The sequence below is a fragment of the Lepidothrix coronata genome, unplaced genomic scaffold (genome assembly GCF_001604755.1).
Source record: "Lepidothrix coronata isolate B3197 unplaced genomic scaffold, Lepidothrix_coronata-1.0 Scaffold68, whole genome shotgun sequence".
In the NCBI taxonomy this organism is placed as follows: domain Eukaryota; kingdom Metazoa; phylum Chordata; class Aves; order Passeriformes; family Pipridae; genus Lepidothrix; species Lepidothrix coronata.
The window spans coordinates 3,673,134-3,698,127 of record NW_016690248.1 but is presented as its reverse complement, the minus strand read 5'-3'; the positions used below and the strand labels follow the sequence as shown (position 1 = coordinate 3,698,127).

Here is a 24,994-nt window from a genome sequence, read left to right as displayed (position 1 = left end):
AGTTCTGATTTCAACTTCTGATGCTAGTTTTAGTCTTTGGCATTAATTTTCCAAACTATGGGATTTTTTGATCCACTCATGAGTGAATCAAATATGTGTACACATGAAAGACTAAAGTTTCCTGCTAAAATAGCTCGAAGGCAAAGCAGACTACCAAAATTTATAAGGTACGTGATAGCAAATTATAAGATAAACACCGTCAAGGGATCTGACTGAGGAACACATTTTCAGAGGCATTCAGGCTAATACTGTCTTGATTATCTATAGGAAAAACAAACTGTCTGAAAAAAATCTTCCACTGCTGAGGATATCTTTTTTAACCAAACAAACCGTTATTAAAACATAAAAAGGAAGAGATACAAAACATTAAGTCGGGAAAAAAGATATCCTAGAGCAAATCTTACTCCCCTTCTCTCCCTCCTCTTCCCCTGAGAATGAAGAATTGAACTAGAGACTTTATAAAGTCTAAGAGGGATTTGGCAGTTGATTTTATAACGAAGATCTGAGTCACTCTGGAGGTAGCTGAAAATTGCATAAAACCTCTGTGTGGGTATAGGCTTGGTAATAACTGCATCCTTGTTGAAATGCAGCAATGCTGCCACTCTATCAAATGTAAATTAATTTATCAGTAAAATAAGTAGTTTAATGCAACAGGCTTCTCTGGAGAAAAAAATGGATAAGAAATGAATTGAGGCTGCATTTGAAACTTTATATCAAAATTACTGGCAGTCATCTTTCATCTGCTGTTTATCACTTATAATGAAGGACTTGTGGAAAGAAAATTTATTAAATATCTTCAGAAGCATATTTTGGAAACATGCCTGCCCTGGATTTCAGCTGGGAAATGTATGCTCTGAAATGGCATACAGGTCACCATCAATTGGCTTCTAAATAATTTCCTTTTACCTCCTGGAGCACTATACACGATTTAGTGTTTGGAACTTTGAATCATTTTTATAATGATGCTTTTGTAGTCTACAAAACGATTTGATGTATTCAGTGTGAAGATTCCAGAGCAGTTTCAGATAGATAAAGAAATATAAATCTGGGCAAAGCCTAGGTTGTCTAAATCCAAACTGCATTATATCTCTGGAATTATATATTTTTAATTAATATTGAGTACAAGAACTTGTGGAATAAATTATTTGGGTTGCTTTAAAATAAACTCCTGAACTAATAGTATGGAAACTGTTATACACAACGAGCATTCAGCAGACTGTGTTTATCACACAGCAGGCAATCATGAGACAAATTTCTACAGAAAATTATGAAACAAAATCACTGTAGAAGTTTTTCCTATTCTTCACTTATTCTGAATTGACGCTGTAGCATTGACCCTAGGGTGTTGCTATCAACACACCTACACTGTTGATGCTGCTTTTAAGAACCCTAATTGTTGCAGCTTTGGGTATTTTCATTACTTATATAAAATTCTCTAAATATCCATTCCTATTTTTGCAATTTCTTCATCTCTTAGCCTAGTAATGTCCTGTATCAGTGAGCTCTACAACTGAGTTGTGCATTGTAAAGAGTGAAATCTGGGCTGCAGTAGCAGTTTGTATTGGAAGAACTGTCCCTTTGTAAAAGGCAGGCACTGTCCTTTGTTGTTGTACTAAGTGAGCACTGTTAGGCATTCTTCAGAAAAAAATTATGTTCGTGGTGAAGATGCTCTTTCTACAAAAAGTATGAACTCTTTGTATATATATTTATAGGTATTATATTTATATACTATATATTAATAATTTAATATGATATATAATCTAATAGTCTGTGTTAACATATATATCATATTTATACATACCTATAAGGTTTGCAGTTGGACTGGGAGGTGAGGAGCTCTAACATGCAAACTGATATACCAAAAGCTGTGTATGTTTCTTGTCTGTTCTTTCTCATCTCAATGCTCATTGCTTGTTTTTTAAAAGAATGCACGAGGGTATGCACTTTCTCAGGCATGAGAAGGATCAGATGAGTACAGATGATTTTTCGCTTAATCTTTAAAAATATCTTTAGATTCAGAAGTGCACTAAATCTCTCATCTTTTCTGCGATTAAATCTCTTGTGTTAATTTGTTTCTGAGTTCTTTCAATTCTCTACCTGAGCTGTTGTTTATGGATACACTTTGAGATTCAACCTGAAAAGATACTCATCCTCCTGCCAAGCTTCTAAAGGGTTTGGATCAGATCTGCACTGTTTTCCAAAAGAATAATAATGGAACGTTACCTAACGTAATGACCTCCAAATGTGTATTAGATGGAACTGTGGTTCAAAGAGTGTGACAGTTTATAATACCTATCTCTTAATTTCTCCATTTGTAGACTTTAAGAAATGCCTCTGCAAATATATTATTTGTTTGGGGTTTATTTTATATGAAAAGAAAGTTAGAGAATAATCCACTCTTTCCTAAACCTTCCCAAATCTTAACTTTGAATATTTACATGTTAGAGTTTACATAGGTGTGCTTTCAAGGCTTTTTGTTACTTTAGAACTTTCACTTGTTAAGTTGCTGAAGAGTTGTACATTTAACAATTTTTTTGTAATAGAGCTTTGCACCTTAATATTCTTTGTTCATTCTTCAGGATACATTTTTGTATATCCTTCTTGGATATACAGAATGAAGGAACTGACAGATGGCTCCATTTGTACAGTTTCCCCCTCTCCATCTTTCTCCAGAAATTAAAGCAAACTTCACCCATAGGTGACAGCAAACTCTTGGAAACTGAAAATGCAGTCAACCCAGTGTATGCAATTAAGTATACAGAAGTGACAGCAAAAATGCTTGTGTGGAAACATGCAAAAAATCCATAGCCAAACAAGTCTCAGGAAACCTATGATATCTTTCTGAGAACTGCAAAAGAGCTATCTAATGTGGGTGGTGATTAGATGAGGAGAAAACCTTCAGCCTGAGGATTTTCCAGCAGCTTCCACTTGAACTTCCTTTGCTCTGGTAAGAAGCTGATCCCCTTCCCTAATAGACATCTCTACTTGGCATCTTTTATTGGAGAGAGCTGTAAGGTCTAATTGCTGCACCCGATCGTCATACACAAGGACTATCAAACATTATTATCAAATGCTCCCCACCTTTGCAGAATCAGAAGGACCATATGTGTATGTACATGTAATCCTCTGAAACTGGAAATTAAAAATGAACCTGTGATTTATCACACACATTTTCTGGGGGAGCTGAAATCTATGCTATGTACTTTTAGGTCATTAGGACATAAAACCCTTGGTCTAATCTCCTGCTTTATCATGTAAGTAGGTTATTCTTCAGTGAATTTTGAAGAAAAACAGGGAATGAGACATATTTTTTCTTTACTCCCGAGCCCCAAAGAGAAGATACATGGACTCTCTGAAACAACATCTCAGCCTTGGCCATATTGATCAACATAACTGGTCTACTCTGGCCTCCAATTGGGAGGTCTGGAGACACACCATCTATAACGCTGCTGATGCTTTTGAGAAAGCAAGCAGGATCACTCTTGAGGAGAAAAGACAACTCAGAAAGAATCATGTCTTGCAGAATATACCACCTAAGGAGTCTTTCTGCTGTGCCTTTTGCAACCAGACGTGTCTATCTTGCATTGGCCTCTTTAGCCACCAGCGCGCTTGTAGCAAATGCGGGCAGAGCCCTTCCCAAATCTTCGTTCACGAAGCCTAGCCATGATGATGAATTTGGTAAATTGTGTAGTTATTTACCATTTCTGTTAAAAATCTATTTTCATGGAGGAAAAACAAAATCAAATTTTGCTTTTCCTTTACAAGCAGGCAGGAGGGTCTTGAGATGCCCTCATCCTACTATTTCTTTTCAGCAAAATACTTCTTATGAAGTTGGCAGCAAATGAAATATTTCTAGACTGTCTTATTTCTTTCTAAGAATAACTCTAACTTGTGCCAGAGTAATATTTAAATACATTAATAGTAAAAGCTGTTTATTAGATTTGGTCTTTTGTAGTGTGATTTTCATTAATTACATTCTTACTTTAACTGACTTATTTTACACAACCTATGATCTTCCAGACATAACTACAAATGAGCACTTGGAGAAAACAACACATGTTAAGGGCATTCTTGCTTAACAAGCACCTATAAAGAATCAGGTGGAGCACCTCCTAGGCATGCATCTTCTTCCCATGGGCTGTGAAGGGAAGCCAACAGGACTATGCTTTTTGATCCTTAAGTTAGGGAAGATGAATTGCTTTCTTTCTTGGGTGAACTGCTGGCAAACATAAGAAACTGGTGCTGAAGTCCCTTCTCTACCTGGAGATTAGAGCTGAGACTTCCTAGCAGGGTTTGCACAGGCATTGGTTTTTTTGTGGGTTTCTTTTTGTTTAGCTGGTTTTTTGTTTGTTTTTTCTTGTTGTTGCTGTTGTTTTGGTTTGGTTTTTTATGATTTTTAGGGGTTTTTTTGTTTGGTTGGTTTTTGGTTTGGTTTGATTTTAATAACATCCTATAGTAAGGCAAGGTAATTAACCATTCTCTGGTCAGAAAAAAAGCCCAAACAAACCAAGAAAAGAAGTGACTACAGCAATTTCTATCCTTTTCCCTCCTCCTTTTTGATAGCAAAGAGATATTTAGAGGAATCTGTGGTCAATTCTTACCCTTTGTTGCAGATTGTTCACAGGACCCTTGCGGCGATGTTGGGCTCTTTGGCAGCTTTAGCCGCCTTAGCTATTGTTGGGGAGGTAAGTTACCAAACTGTAAGTGCTCACTTTGGTTTTGGGTATGGTGTCAGGTATCATAAACTTTCATGTTTGCCCCTTTGTGATTGGGCACATGACAGAGCAGTGTTTTTTAAGAAGGAGAGATGGGAGGACAGATACTGGGATGGGAAAACAAGTCAGACTGTATAGACAAGAAGGGTACAAAAAAGTCGGTAAATGCTTTTTTGTTTTGATTTCCAGGAAGTGGAGTACAACCATTTTCAGCTTAATTCAGAGTTTGTTTAATACTGTTATTTTCAATAATGTTAGGCTACCAAGCAAACTAAAATGGAAATACATTGCTTTATACTACCCCAAATAATTACACTTCATGCTTGCATATTCCAACCCTTTTGTTTCCTCGCTGCTTGCTCCTAGCTGATATATAGTGAAAATTCAGATTGATGTTCTCTGTTTTTCTCATAGCCACATCATTGCTATGTTCCCTTAAATTCCCTCCAGTTTGTTCACAGGTGAAGTGGTATGCTTTTGTTCCCTTAGCAAAAGGAAACTGGAGTGTACCATATAATTTAGTTATTTTTTATTTCTGTAATGCCATGTAAGGAATAACTAGATCAACCTATAGCCTAACGTAGGCTTTTGCTAATGACCCACTTAGAATGCCAGCAGTACTTTGAATTAGTAATAATACAGTAGTAATGGCAATAATACAGAGTCCTTTTGTGTACCTTGTAAGAACACTTATTAATTTCCATCACAGCTTATTTAAATGGTTCATCAATTAAGTGGAGTTTGTATTTCATAGCTAATCACAAGTTAGGTGTTTTGTAGCATTCATTGGTAATTGTATTTTTTGATTGCAGAGGCCAAGTATGGTCAAAGTGGTGGAGTGGATTGACTATGAGACACTGGCATTGCTGTTTGGAATGGTAACAAACATGTGCCTTTTGCTCTAAATGTGCTGAAGAATGAAATTCAATACAGAGATGTTTTCTTTTAAAACATTTTGTTAATTGCACTTTACTGAGATAACTTACAATGAAAATTTGGGCCTTAAGGAATTTACCAAAATGAAGTATGATCAAACCCCTGAATGAGTCTTTTGAAATGCTGTTACTTTTTTTTTTTTTAATCTGTGAAATTGTGTTGATAACATGCTAAAAACATCCTCAGGATCTATAAATGGAAAGACCCATTCAAGGGGCAAGTATTATCACTCTCATTTATCTTTTTAATTTTGTTTACTCAAAAACTTCCTCAAACACACTCTACTGGAAAACTGGTTTTCTTTATCTTAGTCATTGCTATGTTTGGAGCAACAAATAGCAAGCCAGAAATGGAGAAGAAATATCTGATTTGATTATAATCATGTATTATTTTAATCACTTTGCCCAGAGCTATTTGTGGTAAAAAGAGTTGTCCAAGTGCTATTGAACTCTTGCACAAAATATAAAATATACAGAGACAAAATTACAATTATCTGTTGCCATTCTGAGCTTTTCTTATTTCCTGACACTGGTCCCTGCTCCCCATCTTCCCCACAGAAAAAGAAAGCAAAAAAAATATTCTGATGGGAGCAAAGATAGAAGGACAGGAAACCTCCCAGACATGTGGGAAAATGCAAGTAATTCTTGAAGCCACTATCTTCTGTACTCTGTAGAGAATTACTGCAGAAAGCAAAGACACTTATTGGTTTTTCTTGATTAATGACATAAGGGAAATACATTGAGTAGTTAATGTATGATGCCTACTTGGTCACTATGAATAAAATTAAACCAGACTAGTATGACATTTACAGACTGCTTATGTTGAGAAGTAAATTTCACTATGTGATGTATTAACTAGAGATATCTGGCAGCTGTAGTGGATAATATGAAGGTGATCAGATGCTCAGAACTGTGTCAGATAAGAAGTACATTTTTCAGTATCACAAACTGCTTCACTTTGTTTTTGAGTAATAATTCTGTTGCAAGTTATTATATTTTTCTTCCTCTTTTGGTAGATGGTTTTGGTGGCCATATTTTCAGAGACTGGATTCTTTGATTACTGTGCAGTAAAGGTAGGCTTGTTTTGGTGCTTGTAATTATTTCTGGATTAATCAAGTTAGTATTTATTCTAATATGTTATGTCAAGCACTATCTTTGAAGAAACTTGCTTAGGGTAATGTATACTTATCACACTAGAAATGACAGTGGTCAAATTGTAATATCGGAAAAATCTTTTAAGGATGAAAGGAAGCCCTTAATGCAATTCTGTTTCTAGAGGAGAAAGTTAAAGGCCCCCAGTAGGGTACACAAACATACGGACAGTATAAAGCTGAGTTATTTCACTAACTTTCCCAGGATCACAGTTCTACTGTAACTGAAATCTCTACTTATGCCTGGCAATGGGAGAGAAGAAATATGGGAACTATCATTAGCTTTATGATCACACATGAAATATGGCCACAGACCTTTTTACAGTAGCAGAACAAAAGATTACATGAAAAGGGTATTTCATTGAATCAGAGTCATAGATTCATAAAACGGTTTGGGTTGGAAGGAACCTTAATCATGTAGTTCCAACCCCCCTGCCATGACCAGGGACACCTTCCACTGGGCCAGGTTGCTTAAAGCCCCATCCAACCTGACCTTGAACACTTACTGGGATGGGGCATCCGCAACTTCTGGGCGAAACCTGTTCCAGTGCTTCACCACCCTCACAGTAAACCCACCCTCTTTCAGTTTAAAGGACTTCCTCTTATCCTATCGTTACATGCCTTTGTCAAAAGACCCTCCCCAGCTCTCCTGTAGGCCCTCCCTAGGTACTGGAAGGTGCTGTAAGGTCATCCTATAGAGCCTTCTCTTCTCCAAACTGAACAACCCAGATCTCTTTCAGCCTGTTCTCACAGGAGATATGCTCCAGCCTTCTGACCATCTTTGTGGCTCTCCTTTGGACTCACTCCAGCAGGTCCACGACCTTCTTATGTTGGGGACCCCAGGGCTGGATGCAGTACTCCAGGTAGGGTCTCACAAGAGCAGAGTAGAGGGGCAGAATCACCTCCCTTTATATGCAGCCCAGCACTCAGTTGGCTTTCTGGGCTCCTAGTACACATTGATGTTGAGCTTCTCATCCACCAACAGCCCCAAGTTTTTCTCCTCAAGGCTACTCTCAGTCTCTCTCCCCAGCCTGTTCTTGTGCCTGGGATTGCCCTGATCTCCAGGCAGGACCTTGCACTTGGCCTTGTTGAACTTCATGAGTTTTCCATTGGCCCCTCCAGGGCTTTATCCTATGGTACTCCACCAAGCAGATCTCTGAAGAGGCCAAAGTCTGCTCTTTATAAGGCCAGGTTAGTGACCTTGCTATGCACCCTCCTGTTTGCGATAATGATCTTGAACTCCACCAGTTCATGGTCACTGCAGCCAAAGCTGCCTTTGAAGTTCATATTCGTCAGAAGTCCCTCCTTGTTGGTGAGAATGAGGTCCAGAATAATATCTCGTTATCTCCTCTTTTGCTTACAGGAGGAAGTTATTAGCAATGCAGTTCAGGAAACTCCTGGATTACTTATGCCCTGCTGTATTGTCCTTCCAACAGATACTGGGGACATTGAAGTCCCCCCACTGGGTCTTGTGAACCTGAGGCTGCTCCTATCTGTGTATAGAACACCTCCTCATCTGCTCGGTCTTCCTGGTTGGGTGGCCTGTAGCAGACCCCCACTATAATGTCACCTGTCCCTGCCATCCCTTCAATCCAGATCCATAAACTCTTGGTCAGTTCCTCATCCATCCCCAGGCAGAGTTCCATGCACTCCATCTGGTCATTGACATAGAAGGTAACACCCTCTCCTCACCTGCCCTGCCTGTCCTTCCTAAAAAGGCTGTTTCCTTCCATTCCAAAACTGCAGTCACAGGAGCCATCTCATCATGTCTCTGTGATACCAATAAGATTATAGCCCTGCAGCATGCACATGTCTATAATGTATTTATTACCCATGCTATGTGCTGTTTGCATAGGGGGGACTTAAATTGTGCTCCTGATTAAGCTGATTTAGTGTCTGGAGTGGCTGGAATTCCTTTGTGGTGATCTCCAGGTACTCTCCTGTTGACCTGTGATCTCTCTTCAAACTCTGACCATGTCTTGCTAACACTGCCATCAAACTGGTAGGAGTGAGACTGAGAGGATGGAGGCCCCCTTCTCTGGCAACTTTAGTTTAAAGTCCTTTTCACCAGCTTGGCAAACCTACGATCAAAGGTGCTGTTCCTCTTCTCTGATAGAAGGACCCCGTCAGCCCCCAGTAGACTGTTTCTCAAAGGAAGTCCTGTGGGCTAAGTAACTGAATCCCCGGCTGCGGCACCAGTCCTGTTACCATTTGTTGATTCATGAGATCTGACTAGCCCTTTCAAACCCCTTCTCTTTGATGGGAGGATTGATGAAAAAACTACCTGAGCTCTAGAGGGCACTCCCAGGGCTCTGTAACCCTCCTTGATACTCTTCAGAGAGGTCCTGGCTGTATCACGGGCTGTCAGTTTGCTCTCAGAACACCCACCATTCTGCCTTGAGGGTCAGGAAGGATGAGGGCCCTTGGCCTGTGCCAACTGTTCACAAAATGGTTCCTGGTTGCTGGGTTATGGGGATTTCAGTTCTCTCCACTTGACCTGTTCTGAAGGATTGTTTGTAGGGTAAATATTGCCCAGGATGAGGAACACTTTCATCTGCTGCAAAGCTTCATTTTCTTCAGAAGCGTGGAAAGAAAGAAATCAAAAGTGACAAGTGACTGCTTTGAACAAACCCCCTAAACAAACCATATGTGGACACAACCCCTGCCTATACAGATGCCCAGTCTGTGTAGCCCTGGCAGTGCTGCTCTGAGGATGGGGGATGCGTGCCAGCTTGAGGAGGGGATAAGAGATCTGAGCCATGTTAGTCTACCTGGGCATGCAGGCAGAAGATGGGGGCTCAGCCCAGCTCCTGCCACAGACCCCATTCATGGCTGGCAGCACAGCATGATGTTTCTTCAGACTTGTTTCTTCATTTGTGTGATGGGAATGTTTGCCCACTTCCATGAAATGGTTTTTTGCTAAATTAATTAATACTGGATAGGGTGCTGTTGGAGGTACACGGAATAGTAAATGCTCTGAGCTCACTGTTGCTGAACTTTGATCAAGTTGTTTTATCTATTGTTTTTTGAAAACTAAACTGGAGTAATCTAGTCCCTTAATTTTGTTTCTTTTTTTTTTTACTAGGCTTATCGGTTCTCTAGAGGCAAGGTATGGGCCATGATTACGCTTCTGTGCCTTATTGCTGCAATTCTTTCTGCATTTTTGGACAATGTTACCACCATGCTGCTCTTTACTCCAGTAACCATAAGGTATTTTATTGCTATGGTTTTGGACTTGGTCTTTTATAGCCAGCAATCAGTAGTAAACATGTGTGCAAAATGCTTGTTTGGACTTTTTTTGATCATCTAAATGGAAATCAAAACTTCAAATACTCTTACTGTAGTAGAAAGAAAGGATGGCATTTTCAAAGGGAAGTGTTGCTTTTTCACATTGCATTAATATTGAGCACGTATCAATCCTGTTATACTGCTTGGCAGCTAGTTTTTCTGGTTCGTCTTCACATCTGAACTGCAATAGCATATTGGACCATATACTCCCTAGTAGACAAAATTTTTTTCCTGTAAAGCAGAGTGAATTTTTTTAGTTAAAGTTGTCTTATCCTTTGCTGGCTAATATCTACATACAATTTTAGATGTTTTAGTGAAATCGTTATCCCTTATAATACTAGTGACAAATATATTAAAAAAAAATCCAGATTTCAACCGTTTTGGAATATGGGACTCTGAATTTTCTTCCTGTTGGTGATCATGTAATTGGAACAGACACTGATTAATCTCACAGTTTGAGATTAGATATTTGGAACTTTGAAAAGAGAATGGTGAATTTAATTATTTCAGATTTCTGTAAGTTGATAACACCTGATTTCCAACTACAGTTAATCAATGTGAGATTATAAATTACTCTTTAACCTGAATTTAACCTGTGTCTGGTCTGGCAAATCTGTTTAATCCAGTTCAGTTTTGGAAAGATCTAGTGAGTTTTTAAAATGATCCTAAGTGATGTAATGCTTGCAGTCATTATCATGTTAAAGTACACAAAATTCTATTAAGATATGCTCCTACTTTAAAATGCAGTGTAAAACAGCAACAAAAAATTTTGCAAGTTTAGTTTATTCTAGATTGGGAAACAGCTGGTGGATGAAAGCTTCATTTGTCTTCTGTCCGATTACCTTTTTAAGAGATCACTTTGCCATACCCCAATTTATTATTGCACCTCTAGCAGTAAGCAGCACTGGAGCTACTGAACACTAAGTTTTCTTTAGCTGTGTTGCAGAATATTTTGAATAAACTATTTCACAGAAATAGTTAGAAGGGACCCACAAGGATCATCGAGTCTTAAGTGAATGGCCCATACAGGGGATTGAACCTGCAAACTTGGTGTTAACAGCACCATACTCTATAACTGGAAATAGTTTGAAATCCAGAGATTAATGTAGCATAAAAAGGTTTTCAGAGGCAGAGCTACTGTATCTTTTATTGTGTTTTTGAAGAATCATAGAATAGCCCAGGTTGACAGGAACTCAAAAGACCTTCTGGTCCGAGCTTTCATGGGAAAGGAAGCCTAGATGAGATTATCTGGCACTCTTCAGTCAAATCTTGAAAACCATCAGCAATGGGACTCCACTACATTCCTGGGAAGGTTGTTTCAGTGGTTAACCACAAATTCTTTTTTTCTTATGTTAAGATGAAATCTCTCCCTTGTACTTTTTGCCCCTTGCCTTCTCCATGTGGATCCTTGTGAAGTGAGAGCCTCTTTGTAGCCTCACTTTATGTAATGGACTTTCATATTAAATGTATACTAAGTACTTTAGTTTTATACTAAATGAGTTTGTGATACTGAAGGAGGGGAAACTCAGTATGTGGGAAATATTTGTATTTGAATCACTATCAAAGCTAAAATAAAGTTTTAACTCACCTAATAAAACCAAACAATTGCCTAGTTCAAAAAGCTTCATGCTGGGCATCATTTTTTGTTTTTATATTACTGCCATTGTCTACAGCTTCACTGTGTTGCACTGTGCAGTCATTGCCATGGAGATAAAGCTCGCAGAAAATCTTACCGACTTATGAAAATAAGGCTTTCTATTTCCTTTAATAAGGCATAAACCGTGATGCTTGTTTCACTCTGCATTTTGTAGTAAGCTGATAAAAAAAAGGTAATATTTACCCCCTTTTAGCTGTAATTTATTTTCAAGATACTTTATTATTGGGAACTAGAAAAGGCTAACGATTGTACACATGAGGAGTTATATAACCAGGGCAAGCAAACTGAAAATTGTGACCCTGACATATAGCTAACACAGTCTGATGGTTTTATACTTTGGGCTTAGTCTTTCCTGACTTACGTCAGAGTTCTCATTTCAAGTCCATCAGAAAGAAAGAATCATTAAAGGAAAGTTAAGGTTATATTTTTAAATATTTGGAAATCAAGGAGCAACGGAGTTAAAATACAAGTACAGTTGTGGTCTTGTACCACAATTAATATATTTGGGCCAGTTGTATTACAAAGTATCTTTTAACTGAATGATTTCAAACTGTTGGGAAAAGAGTGTATTTTTGCAGAGTTATTATTTTCTGGAGTTTTTATGTGCTGATATATATGTCATCTCATAGTGTTTTTTCTGGGTTTTAAATTGACACTTGGTGATAACACAAGTGAATCAAATTAAGCTTTTGTGCAATACACTCTTTTTGAAATATAGGTTTTAATAATACAGACTTAGACTGAACAGCGAAGCTCAATCCTTCCTTCAGGGAATTGTGTGACAGCACTGCAGTGAGAACAATACTGAGAGAGCATTCTTGCTACCCACTCTTTCCCCATCCCCTATTAGGTAGAGGGGGTAATAATTTCAGTGTGACCTCCATTTTTATGTTCTGGAGCAATGTCTTGATAAGTTGTGAGGAGGGTTCCTTATTCTAAAGTGCTTAGGTGTGATTTTAACTTTCAGCCTTTATTACCCCAGCCCATGTCTAAACTCAAACGTCTACTTAGAAATGAGTGTGTTATGTGGGTTTTTGCGTAAATGTAATTTGTGTGAGTTGAAGTAACTGTGTGAAGACTGCTATTGTAAGTTTTAAGATTCAAGGCAATTTATGCATAGCGTAAGAAGTTAATTTCATTGTCTTTATACCACAGGCTCTGTGAAGTACTTAATCTTGATCCTAGGCACGTCCTGATTGCAGAAGTAATCTTCACAAATATTGGAGGGGCTGCCACCGCTGTTGGGGATCCTCCAAATGTGATTATTGTTTCAAAGCAGGAGCTGAGAAAGAAGGTACATACTGCAGTCTGTTTGGCTACTAAAATTAAGTGGTGATATTGACTTAATTCGGTGTTGATACTTCTCTTCCCCAGACAGCCATATAAACAGAACATAATCCACTTTTTCTGCCGTGCTATTTGTTTCTTAGTAGGATGATCAGGCAGAAGAGAGTGATCTTTTGGGGACAAAATAGTGATGAAGAATAGAATTTTTGATATGGACTGAGAATACCAGTTTCCTTTTTGTGTTGTTGTTGGTGAGGATTTCCTTATCAATGACAAAGTAAGGAAAGAAGTAAAGCAACAGAGAGCTGCAGAGGGGGCAACAAGTTGGAAAAAAAGAAAAATGAAAATGAAATTAAAACCCATCCATTTTTTTAGAAGAGGCTTTTTCTCAAAAGTTAAATATAATGAGACAATTCTATTCCTTTACAACAATTCCAGAAAGAATTGTCTATATGCAAGACCTCATAATATGAAAGGCTGCATTGCCCACGTCACACAAGGCACTTTATCCTTCAACCACAGTCCAAGGGGACATGAGGGGTGGGAGGAGGGTGGAGGCTCCTCTCATGCAGTATGGGCCACAGCTGGCTCCCACCTCCTGCCAAAGTTTTGGTGTCTCCAGGCTGCAGTGACAGATTTTAACTTCCACCACTTGGCTCTTCCATTGTTTGCTGGGCATCTGGTGCCAAAGGGAGGGCTATGGTGGCTGGTGCTGAGTGGGACTGCAGAACACAAGACACCTGCCAGGAGCATCCCAGTACCATCTTCTCCCACTCACATGGCCCTCTCTGCCCTGTGGATAGGCAGAGTTGCTGCTGGCAGGTGTTCACATTTGCAGCTTTCAGCATCTGCATGGAGCTGGTGTTTACATGAGTTTACTGTGCTCTCAGCTATCCCTGCTATCCCTGAACACAAGGGCATCAAGTCTCCCTTCTGCCTCTGGCACTCCCAGTCACCTCTTCCTGGTGTGCTGTGGGGGATCAGGGAGGCATTCTGCTCAGGATGCAAGAGGTAGCCTCTCCTGGGTTGGGCCAGCTCTGTCCTCCTCCTGGCTCTGCATCACCACCAACAAGCAACGTCTCTGTTGCATCACCACCAACAAGCTCTGCATCACCCTTCCAACAAGTGTGATGGAAGGGGCATTTATGTAATGTGCACATCTACAAGGACACCAGGCATATGTTTTCTGGTTTGGTCAGGTGTCATAAACCCCCAAAATAAGTAAATCAACCTAAAGTATTTTGGTGTGAATTGACCTAATGTGAAAATAACTGTGCGATTGGAACAAGGGAGTTGTAGTATAAAATCTTAGGGGTTTTTAAATTTTTTTTTATTTGGAGTAACTTATGTATCTATTGCCCTACGAAAGAAACATCTCTTCTAATTAACTGAATAACTCAAATTAAGTACTGTCCAGATTTGCAAATGTCTGAAAGTTCATAGTATTTAATAAACTGAATGTTTACCATCAAAATATTTGAAAGGTACTGCAATTGGCTTGTTTGGAGGGTGACTTTGAAGACTGTAATATTCCCAGCTGAGGATTTGATAGCTACATTTTACATTTTAAATATGAAATCCATGCAACTCTTTAAAACATCTGATCTAAAGGAGAATAATTAGCACCTGCCATGCAGGTCATTTTCCTAAATTCTCAGAAACTCATCATCCCTGTAGAACTTTGAGAAGCAGCTATAAACATGGGAAATAATTAAGCAATCATATTGAAAAGGAACAATTTTACATTTCTCTTGAATTTTTCGGAGGACTCAGATGTGTAAATACGCTGGCAAATATGACATTATAGGAAATTCTATATCTGAAACAAGCACAGAAAACTTTCCAGATGTTTTCACTCTGGCTTATTTTTTGTTCCATCACAGAAATAAGAACGTAATAAAACAGATCAGGTTCAATGCAGGACCATAGTCCTTGTGCTGCGTCTTTTCTATATCCTCAATTGTTATATTTTTGTATATAAATAAAAGAGGCTCAAAGACCTATCCTTGGCTCTGAGGCAGAGTGGCATGGTTTGGCTTATGTCCTCACTGCTTAGGGCTCACCCCTTCTAAAGGAGATTTGCCTGGGAGAGTGCTGGCAGGAGTAACTGGATAAAGCCAAGAGTGAGGGCAGGGAGGGAGCTGGACCATCTGGCCTCTTACAGTCTGAGCTGTTCAACTAATAGCTTGATTTTGTCCACCTGCTCCAGCATGCTGTCTTTTAATCAGAAGGAGAAACACAGACATTGTTGTCTTGTTTCTAAAACTAGTTCTAGCAAAAACTGCTGTGAAGAAGGGTTATACGATTGACCACAAATCTGTGTCTAAAATGCATGGGAAGCCTGCTACATTGGTACCAAGTAAAAGTTTTTTTTTTTAACTGTTCCAGAGGTAAAAGTTCTTGAATGCAACAATAACATTATGGAAACAGTTCATCATGCAGTATTTTTTTATAGTGTCTATTATGATTTTTTTCTACGGAAAATATCTAATTTTCACCTCCTTTTAGCAATATAGTCATGTTTTTGGACATTCTAGCAATATTAGGAATTTCTTCCCCTTGATATTGTCATTGAAATTCCCTTTTTCATCCTCTTTCACTTCCTTTTCAGTGTTATCTTTGCACAGTAAGTACCAGAGTACTTGGACAACTACCCCTGCAAGAAACTGAATAGTCAATTGCACTATGTAGATGATTGGGTTTTCTGCTTTATTAGGTGCTATCAGGAGTCAGATTTTACCAGTCTTCCTGAACTTTTACTGCTGTACAGCAACCTCTAAAAGCAGCCATGTAAAATATTAGGCAAGCTTAAACTTTTTTAGGAAACCTTGGCTTTTAAATCAGTGTGAAAGGAAGTGCAGCCTTGTTACTTTGGGTGCTATTATTGGGTTAGAAAATGTTAAAAATGCTTTATTCTTTGTTTACTGTTATGCCGGAGAGATTTTTCTTCCTAGGTTCAGGGCAAAACTCACATCATATTAAAAATATTTTATTTAAACTATATTTGAATAAATGAGGTTTTTGTAACATTTTACTCATTAAAATGTGGGAATAAGTCTTTTTATTTGTCTTGAGATGCAAATGAATGTCAAAAGAATGTAGCTGTGCTAAATTTATAATCCTGACATATTCCCTACCATCATGACTGGAATCAGTGGAACATTTGCATAATAGGAGAAGAACATTTGTTGTATTCTTGCTTGTTCTTAGTTGGAGTGGGAATAAGTTTCACAAAATAGCATTTATGTTGAGATTTTAGGGAAGGAAAATAAGAGTTCTCAGTAAGAGCAAATGGAAAACTTGTTTAGTGAATATAAAACTTTTTCTTAGTCTTTTATTATCTTCAGAGTGCTGCTACTGAGTGGCTATTGTTAACAAAATTATATTTTTATCTTGAAGAGATATGTGCTTCAGACTTTGGGAACTCCATTTTTATATGCACAGTAGAGCACGAACCAGTTGGACATGGTCATTGCTTTCAGAAAGGTTGAACATCAAATCCTCTATATTTTGAAACCTCACAAGTACCTATAATCACACCTTTGAAATCAGAAATTGCTTGTGCTCTAAGCATAGGCTACGATTACAAGTTCTTTAAACAGTGGATTGGGAATAGGTCTCCAGAGCAAAATGATGGTGTGAACATAGCGACGGTGAACATGTGCACTAGCCTATCTAGCCCTAATCTGCCTAAAAGAGGTAATGATAAGGGCAAAGGCAGTTTTAGCATGTACTAGCCAGTGGATTACATCCTTTTATTTACTATTTTTGTTAGCATGTGATAAAGCTTGTGCTACTAATCTGATATTTGCTGAGGATTTGGGGGTTTCAGCTTCCCACTCAGAGTTATTCCTGCCATTTAACAGGAATTCCCTGGAAAACTCACAGATATCAGGTTTTCCTGTTCTGCCTTTTAAGGGACTTTCAGCCTTCATGCTGAAATTTAGCATCATGTGATATTAGTTGATTGTATTTAATGAAAAATTTTGGTACCAAAAATTTATGAATAAAAGTAGGTACTTCTGAAAAATAGAAGAGAAAATCCTAGTGAAATGGATTCCTGTAGTTTACTAGGCTATTATTGTTAAGTCTGCTGTATACAAGCTTGTTAAAACTTTTAATCAGTTTGTAGAACTCTACGCTTTCAATGTTTCAGTGATCCCTTTTCTCAAAAAAAAAAAATAAAAATTAGTTCGTAGGTAAAGTACACGAAATAAAATTTATGGGTTTACACCTGATTTCAGATTTTTTCCCATTTCTGCATGTAGTAATCATTAAAGAGTATAATGCAAAACAAAAAAGGAGGTTCATCAGTGTCTCAGATAAACATTATCCTCATGTAGCTGGGTTAGACCGTAAGTGATTTCTGACTTAGTGACACCATGAGCGGCTCCCCCAAGACAATGTAGATCTCAGTCACTCAGCTGGAAGGGTTGTTTAAACCAGTGTAGAAATTGCTCTTCTTCATTTTTTTAGTTTTAGAATACTAAATAAAGGGCATTGTGGCTAGAAGCACAGATTTTGCTGCTCCCTGAATTGCTGCACCCAACTGTAATTTTTGCTTTCTTTTTGCTCTAAAATGGCAGTTTTCTTCTGGAAGGGTCTGAATGACTAGAATTTAACTTCACATCTCCAAAAGCAATAAAAAATAATAATCAAGAGCATTTTGATTAAAGCTAACCTTTTAGAAAAACAGTATGATACTTCCTCCTAATATGAAATTGATATATTTGACTTTGCATTTTAAACTATAAACCAAGGAAAGATGCCCACTTTGTTTCAACTCTGAATCTCTAGGCAGTGGAACCTTTAGGCTGTTGTCTTGCTAAAACAAAATCTTTAGATTTTCTATCTGCTGGGGAACAGGAGATATTTGATGCAATCAGCATAGCCTCAAGTAAGGGACATTTAAAGCATGTTTTGTATTTATCTGATAGATTGAAATCTCCCGGAAGAAAAATATTTCTTGCCTATTGTGCATGTCAATTCTATTCCAGTCTACTGTGCAGGAAAAGAAAATCTTTGTGAAAATGACATTTTGTTGTATGCAGCAGACACGTAGAGCACTTTAATGTGTTTTTACAACGCTGAATCCTGGCCCCAGCAGTGCAGAGGACTCTGGAGGTACAAAATGTGCTATTAACAACCACAAAGGGTATGAACGTAGGCTCTGTGGAAATGTTGCATGCCCTTCCTGGGGTTTGGAAAGGGGAGCAGGAGCAACTGATAAAGCTACTTTACCACCACCATCTTGGTATCCTTTACTGCATCATTTGTATCTGTGGTGCAGTGAAAACCCTTTAGCCTCTTAAAGTTCTCCAAGAGGTTGCCAGTTGGCTACTAGCTACCATGTCTGGTGTGAAATTGGCCTTCTTTTTCCCTGAAAGCACATTCTCTGTGCTGCAGAGAGGCTGGTGCTAAACACCCAGCCCAAAGCATCAGGGTAGGCAGTTGTCTGTATTTCACTGTAAGCCTTAAAAAGTATCAGCCATAAAAAGTAGTGCACTTGGTAGTCCTCAGCCTCCTCATGGCTACAGGGTGTCAGTTGTCCAAGGCTAGTCATCATCAGGATTCATTTTCACTCACTGTCTCTTGTGGATCAATACAAGGAGAGATGAATAACGGAGATGAAAGCCAGGAGCAAGGGATGGGAAGAGAATTAACTCCAGTCTTGGATTATCACAGGCAATGCAGTAATGCAAGCCCTTTTCTGAAATAAGCACACTCATGTTAGAAAACTATTTGTTTCAGCTGAATTGGAAAGAGCAGGGTAGCATGTTTTCTATTTCCTCAGGGATCTCAGAGATAAGAAAGATCAATGGGGTGATATTATGAAGTTTAACAAAATCCTGAATCTCAGCCCAGCTACTCTCTTTGAAAAGTTAGTGTAAGCCCTTGGATATGATGCCAAAAAATCTAGTGGACATTTTTTTTCCTCTTGTGTTCATGTCTGCAAATCACTTTTAAGGCTTATCTACGTCAGTTCTTTTGTCATAAAGCTGTGCTAATCCTGATTTTTTTTAGGAGTATTTGATCTCTATCTCATTTCAATTCTTTCAACTATCAGTCGGATCTGAGACTTCCTTCCTAACTTCAGCATTTTAGTTTGCCTTCTAGGTTAATGTGATTTTCTTCATCAAGAAATTAGTTTTGTGGATTTCAAGTGACACATTTCTTGTGCTGTATTTTTTCAGAATCTTCTACATTGTGGCATTGCAGTAACAAAGCACAGTTTTGTTTTATTTTTCTCTGAAGTTGGTGCAATAACAAAAAAGTAAAGGCAAGTGAATTTCTATATCTGCATTTCTTTGCAAAGGGCCACTTCCTTAAATTCAAGGTTCTTTAACAAGTGATGGAGACACCACATATTTAAACTTGAGAGTTACCAAGAATTCTTTGGGTTCCTATTTATGGTTTTTATTTCCTGCTTTAGCGTGTATCTTTAAGCCTGTGTATCTTCACAGAGAATTTCTACTATCATACCTGGCCCCATAGCTGGCTTCTTCATGATGTGGGCACATTGCTGCCAACTTATGATAAGCTTCATCTTCACTGGTTTTGTTTTTTTTAATAAGACTAATTTGAGTGCAAAAATAATTTTCCTCATTCCGGTAATTCTGTATTGAGCATATTCTGACCACTCCTAATTACTTCATTGCTCCTCAGCCAGTTTCCCAGTCATTTTTTCTTTCACAGGATAATTTTTTTCTCCAGTCAGGTTTAGGCATTATTATTTTACCTGGCGTAGCTTCAGTATTTTTACAGCTCAATTCCCTTCAGTTTCCTACCTCGCTTTATGCCACTTTAGAGACATATAAAACTGAATGCTAATTTTTGCATATTTTCTGAACTGTTTAATGGCACAATGTCAATAGTTGAGAAATTTCTGAACCAAGGCCAATTCACCTTGCTTTTAAGATTCTTATTTTTCTGGCCAAAATTTTCTGATCTTTCTTTTTTGCTATAAACTTAGATGCAACTCATATAAAAAGTACATTTATTGTCAATGTTAAATGACTTTAATTAAGGAAATAAACATGGGAGATATACTTTGGGGGCAGGTCTTACAAACACTGAGCCTTTGCAGGATTTCTTTTTGTTATTTATTCTTATTTGTAAATTTCCTAGAGTTATGAATGTTGATTTCATCCCTCACAGAAATGTCTTCTGTAGCTCTGAATCTTGACTTGATGCCCAGAGGCCAATCTTTCCAAGCATTTATAAAAATTGACTTGTAAAATCTATCTTACAGAAATGTCAGACACCTTACTAGCTGACCTATTATGTAGGCAAACCGAACGAAGGTACATTATTTTCCATTGTGGAGTCACAGTCTTCTGTCCAATTCTTAAAATAATCTCATTCCAATTCCTGAAGGGTCTTCCTTCTGCTTCCATAAAAGCAATGGCTGTAGTGAGTTATAGCAAAAGGCCAGCAAATGAGCAGATGTAGAGTTTCACCTTTTAGTGTCTGGAGAGTAGAAGAGTCAAGGAATCTATTATATAGCAACTAAGGATGACTTTCTTTAGCTCATGAAGCTTAAATCTGTATTTTTAATAGGATCAAATTCTAACCCTAGGTCTGCATATTTATGGTTTGAGATTTATTTAACTGTCTGCAAGCTATGGATTTTTTTTGCCAAAGAGCACCAATCTTTATCTGGCTATGAAAGTTCTTTACGACTGTAATCAGTTTCTCGTGTCATGTGTCTTTTTATTATGCCCTGTGGTACAATAGAGAAACTTTTTTTTCCCTTTTTTGAACCAGAGACATTTCAGCTAGGAAATTTCCACAAAAATTCTTTTGGTAGGAGACAATATAGAAGAACACACATTTAAGATAGTAAGTTCCCAATAGCCTTAACACACTGGAGGCAGTATCAGCTGATGCTGCAAAAGAAACTGTTTTTAATATACATTGGTATTAGGGAAGGATCTATAGGGAGCTCATAGTGAAAAAGCAATGGACAATAAAGACATAGAGGTGTGTCACAGGGAGACACACTAAATTTACAGAGTTTCTGTGAAATCAGTAGATGCTCTGAAAATTCAGTTTGGGCAACCTGAGCTATCCAGGGCTTGGACTATGCTTTCTGACATGTGCCACAGAGCTGCTCTGTTGGGATCAGTGGTTCAGACAACCTCTGCTCTGTGAATGTAAGATAGTTCCTTACTACCAGAGTACTTGGAAGTGATCTCCCTTGGAGCTTCATGGATAACTGCTCTTGGGCAGGGAAGCCATGACTACAGAGAATCCCAGCCCAAAGGCTAACCCTGATGCATTACAGTGGAACAATGTTTAATATGGAACAATGGAATAGTTCAGTTGAAAGGTACCCTAGAGTTCATCTAGTCCAATGTTCTGCTCAAAGCACGGATAACTTCGAAGTTTTAGGGCAAGTTGTCAGTATTCATTCTTATTGTTTGAAAGCAGTAGCTTTATAATACATTCAGCTTAATCTTTTTGAGAACCCCTATCATTAAAGGGTTCCATTGTGCAAAGTCTTTAGAAGTGTGTTGATTTACTGACAAGGTGGAAAAAGAAACAGAATATTGACATATATTTTTATTGTAGAAGAATGGTTCAGATAGAATTATTGTTAAAATATAATTGATAGAATTATTGTCAACACTTTACCACAAAACCAGGTCATTAAAATGTAACTGTTTCAGAGTTAGTGTGATTTAAAATTAATTTTCAGTGATTTAAGTGAGAAATGAAAGTTAATGATTCAGTTTGGGTTTATTTTTACTATCTGTGTCAGGAACACTAAATGTGTTTCAGAATAACTTGTAATGTTTTGTTTTAGTCCTCTGAATTATATGGCTTGTCTCCTCAAAACAGATGAAATACAGCAGATACTGTACTTGGAACTTACTTTATTGCTTTATATTTATTTTTGATTGCTAAAGTACATATAGTTGAACAGTTTTCCCTGCAGGTAATATAGAAAAATAAGTGATTTTTAATTTAGTTTTTCATTTTTATTTTCAGGGTTTGGATTTTGCAGCCTTCACGGGGCATATGTTTGTGGGTATCTGCCTTGTTGTTCTGGTCTCCTTTCCTTTTCTCAGACTTCTTTATTGGAACAAAAAACTTTACAATAAGGAGCCAAGTGAAATTGTTGGTAAGTGTGAGCGTGAAAAAAGTTGTTATTGTTACACCTAATATGTACTAAATGGAAACTGAACACAATGCAGTCTTCAGATGGAAGTACCCATTCTCCTTCAGACTCTGAACATTAATTTTTCAACTAATAATTTTTTATTTTCAGTGGTGATATTTTCTGATTTTTAGAAATTGATGCTTTTCTGGTGCTCGAATTGAGGCTTTGACATGAATTATTAAATATATTTCAAAATTTCCATGGATATTTTGCATCATTTATTATAGCCATAGGCTTGAATACCGGAATGTTCTGTATTGCATCATAAAACATCTGCTCAAGGTGCTGAGTTCACAACATAGCTTTAGAAATAACCCAAGTTTCCCTTGTGACAGGCACTGATGCATTCCCCTGCTGCTGGTTTTCTTCCATTGGATTTTTCAGCAGTTTTTTCCCTGATTTATGTTCAGTGAAAGACATTTCATCAAAGTAGAACTTTCCAAATTCTTTCCAGCTTGCCTCTGTGGCTCTTCCAATCCTAAGTTTCCCTGGTGCATAATTTCTACAATTCAGGAGAACTAATCTATGTCTTTTTATGTCCTGCACCTCAGCAGTCTCTGAAGCTGTTAAAGTAGTTGCCTATGTCGATCCCTTTTTGTCTTCATGCTTTTATGTCTTTCTATTCAGTCATTTTGAAGTTTTCATCATTGTTCTAGGGCTTCTCTTTCAGTGACAAAGTTTAATAATAACTCCAAAATGTTCCCAATGTCTTTTTGAGGTAAGAAGTAATTCACTAAGTATAATTTCTTAGCAATCTTTGTACAAGGATAGTAGAGTATAACAGTTTCTTCCATGGGACTGATGCTTTTTTTACTTTTGGCTGCAGAAGACTTAGGATTCGGGCCTCCATTGACCATGCAACAGATGTTTTAATGTGCTGTATGACATCTCTGAACCTGGGTCTGTGGCATCTCTTTAGCATGGGGAGGGCAACTTTTGATAGGGTTGATCTGTCTTGGCTTCGTTTGTACTCTGTGGAGAAAGATAAGTGCTCTTAAAAACTAATGTAGCTGTGTGTGATGGAATAGTTATATTGCAGCCCCCAAAAGCCTACTCCTTTCAAGTATAAGGAGAGTCCAAGGTGATCAACTCTGGGTGTCAGAGACCTTCATGATAGGTAACTCATTTAGGCAAAATGAGTACCACTTATAGTGCCTTGCCTTGTTCCATGGAAAATTTGCTTTAGGATTAAGACTGTATTAAAAAGGCAGAAGTGACAGTCCTCTCTGTAGTGGATTATACCATATCTCTTGAACCTGTTCTCATAAAAAGGTCAGAGAACAGATTTCACTGCTTAGGAATTTCTTGTGAAGACATTTTATCTTGAGGGACTTCAGCACCCATTCAGCACAAAGTGCTCTCAGCTTACCTGTATATCTCTAGGGGCCAGAGTCTTTCTCAGTATTAAGATCCGAAACGTTTTTGAGGTGTTCTAGAGGTTATACTATCTAACTGTTTTCTAAGAGAATTCAGGAGAATCTTTTTCTTGGGGAGGAGAGGAACCTTTGCAAATTCCCAGATAAAATCCTGTGCAATTATGCATCATTATATAAAATTATTACTTTTCTTCATTGCCTGGAAATGCATTATTAAGTTCTTGGTATTCAGCATTTTTTTATAACTTCCCAACTTTCTTATTTTAAAAAAATTAATCTACTTTTATTAATTTCTTATTTTCTATAAAAGTCATGGCTTCATGAACATTTCCATGAATAACTAGAGCTATTATATACTTACCCTATCTTTAAAAGTACTAGCTTGCAAGGTGTCTCGAGATAAGTAATACCTAAGGAGCAAGAAAATTATTTCTGCCAACTCTAATGGTTGATCCTGACATAATAGCATTATTCTGTGAATATATATTTTACAAAATAGAATTGTTACTTTTTGCTTTTGGCTATAAACTTTTAAAGCTTATGTTTTGGATTTTTAAGAAATAAAGTCTGCATGACAATTTTTTAGATTAATTTGAATAGTACACTTTATTCAATAACATGGTATTTTTGCCAGTGAAACACTGGTTAGCATATTTCCCTCATTTCATTTCTTGGTATCTTTTTTATTTGCAGCTTAGTCTGTTCAGATATAGCAGTCTCCTAATCAGTGTACCATGTGTTCTTATAATCAGCTGCTTGTCCTTTGCTGCAACCCTAATCGGTAGCTGTTCAATTAGAGCAAATGCTGAAGAGCCACTCTCTCTTCCCCTTTCACAGAAATTTTCAATAGAAAAAGAGACCAACAGAGCTCCATTAGGAGATAGCTGTCATGGTTTGGATTTGCAGAATGGGTTCTAAGTTGCTTTCAGGGGTCCTTTCATCTCAGGTTGCAATGGTTCTGTGATAACTTCAAATGGCTCGTTTGAAGCAGCTGTTTTAATCAACTAAACAGTAGCCTTCTCTCACCCTGCCCCCAATTAGCAATTAAACAAGATATGTGAGATTTAATTAGTATATTATTTTCCACAGATTTTTTTTTCCATGTGAGCCATGTGCTTCAAGGTTTTTTCTGTTGCTTTAGGCTACACAGATTGTTGAGAATGGATTAGCACTAATTTTAAAAACAGACAATGCTCATATTCTGAATATACATTGTTAGCTTAATTTCAGTGCTCTATGTTACCAGTGTCTCTATTGGCTTCCAGACTGAACTAGAGCACCTCTGCAGCAGTAAAAATGCATGTTTATTCCCCAGAAACCACTATCTGCCTGCAGTGGCTTTAAGCAGGGCATATTACAAAGGAAAAAAAGAATCTGAAGAACTCAGCCATGAGAGAGAAAATCTGATGTTTTTTAAGA

The 24,994-nt window shown here is 37.7% G+C and overlaps 1 protein-coding gene across 1 annotated transcript in view; it reads left to right on the top strand.

Moving 5' to 3' along the window:
* Window positions 1-24,994, top strand: part of OCA2 (OCA2 melanosomal transmembrane protein) — a 167,219-nt gene that overhangs the window by 45,656 nt on the left and 96,569 nt on the right. The window contains exons 9-14 of the mRNA XM_017818343.1: window positions 4,614-4,685; window positions 5,528-5,593; window positions 6,667-6,723; window positions 9,887-10,011; window positions 12,902-13,040; window positions 22,028-22,160. Coding sequence (XP_017673832.1) covers window positions 4,614-4,685; window positions 5,528-5,593; window positions 6,667-6,723; window positions 9,887-10,011; window positions 12,902-13,040; window positions 22,028-22,160 — 592 coding nt within the window. The remainder of the gene's footprint in view (window positions 1-4,613; window positions 4,686-5,527; window positions 5,594-6,666; window positions 6,724-9,886; window positions 10,012-12,901; window positions 13,041-22,027; window positions 22,161-24,994) is intronic.